The sequence below is a fragment of the Dipodomys ordii genome, unplaced genomic scaffold (assembly GCF_000151885.1).
Source record: "Dipodomys ordii isolate 6190 unplaced genomic scaffold, Dord_2.0 Scaffold14, whole genome shotgun sequence".
Taxonomy (NCBI): domain Eukaryota; kingdom Metazoa; phylum Chordata; class Mammalia; order Rodentia; family Heteromyidae; genus Dipodomys; species Dipodomys ordii.
In genome coordinates this window covers 15298382-15298761 of record NW_012267230.1, presented here as the reverse complement: position 1 = coordinate 15298761, position 380 = coordinate 15298382, and the positions used below count along the sequence as shown (strand labels likewise).

At 70.5% G+C, this 380-nt stretch overlaps 1 protein-coding gene across 1 annotated transcript in view; it reads left to right on the top strand.

The window, feature by feature from the left end:
• Syngr3 (synaptogyrin 3) overlaps positions 1-380 on the top strand; it is an 11110-nt gene that overhangs the window by 8601 nt on the left and 2129 nt on the right. The window contains exon 2 of the mRNA XM_013011250.1: positions 279-375. Within this exon, the coding sequence (XP_012866704.1) occupies positions 279-375 (97 nt within the window). The remainder of the gene's footprint in view (positions 1-278; positions 376-380) is intronic.

Sequence of the window (380 nt, the reverse complement as noted above, 5' to 3'; positions counted from 1 at the left end):
CCGCGGACCCGGGGCCCCCGCGCGGACACGCCCGGCCGGAGCCCTCATCGCCTCCATCACCGTCCGCGATTTTTATTTTTGGGCGCGGGATCCATGAGCAAAACCCCTGTGAACGCGGGGTTTTAGCACAGGGCTTGCGGGGTGAGCCGCTCCATCTCCGGCTGTCAGTGAGGACCGAGCAAGGGCGGGGGTCGGGGCGGTCCCGGCGAGGCGGGCTTGGCGGGCTTGGCGGGGTCTCCCTGGCCGCTGAGCACCGCCCGTTCCCCCCCCCCCCGCAGGTGTTCTCCATCGCCGTGTTTGGGCCCATTGTCAACGAGGGCTACGTGAACGCCGACAGCGGCCCGGAGCTCCGCTGTGTCTTCAACGGGAACGCGGGCGCC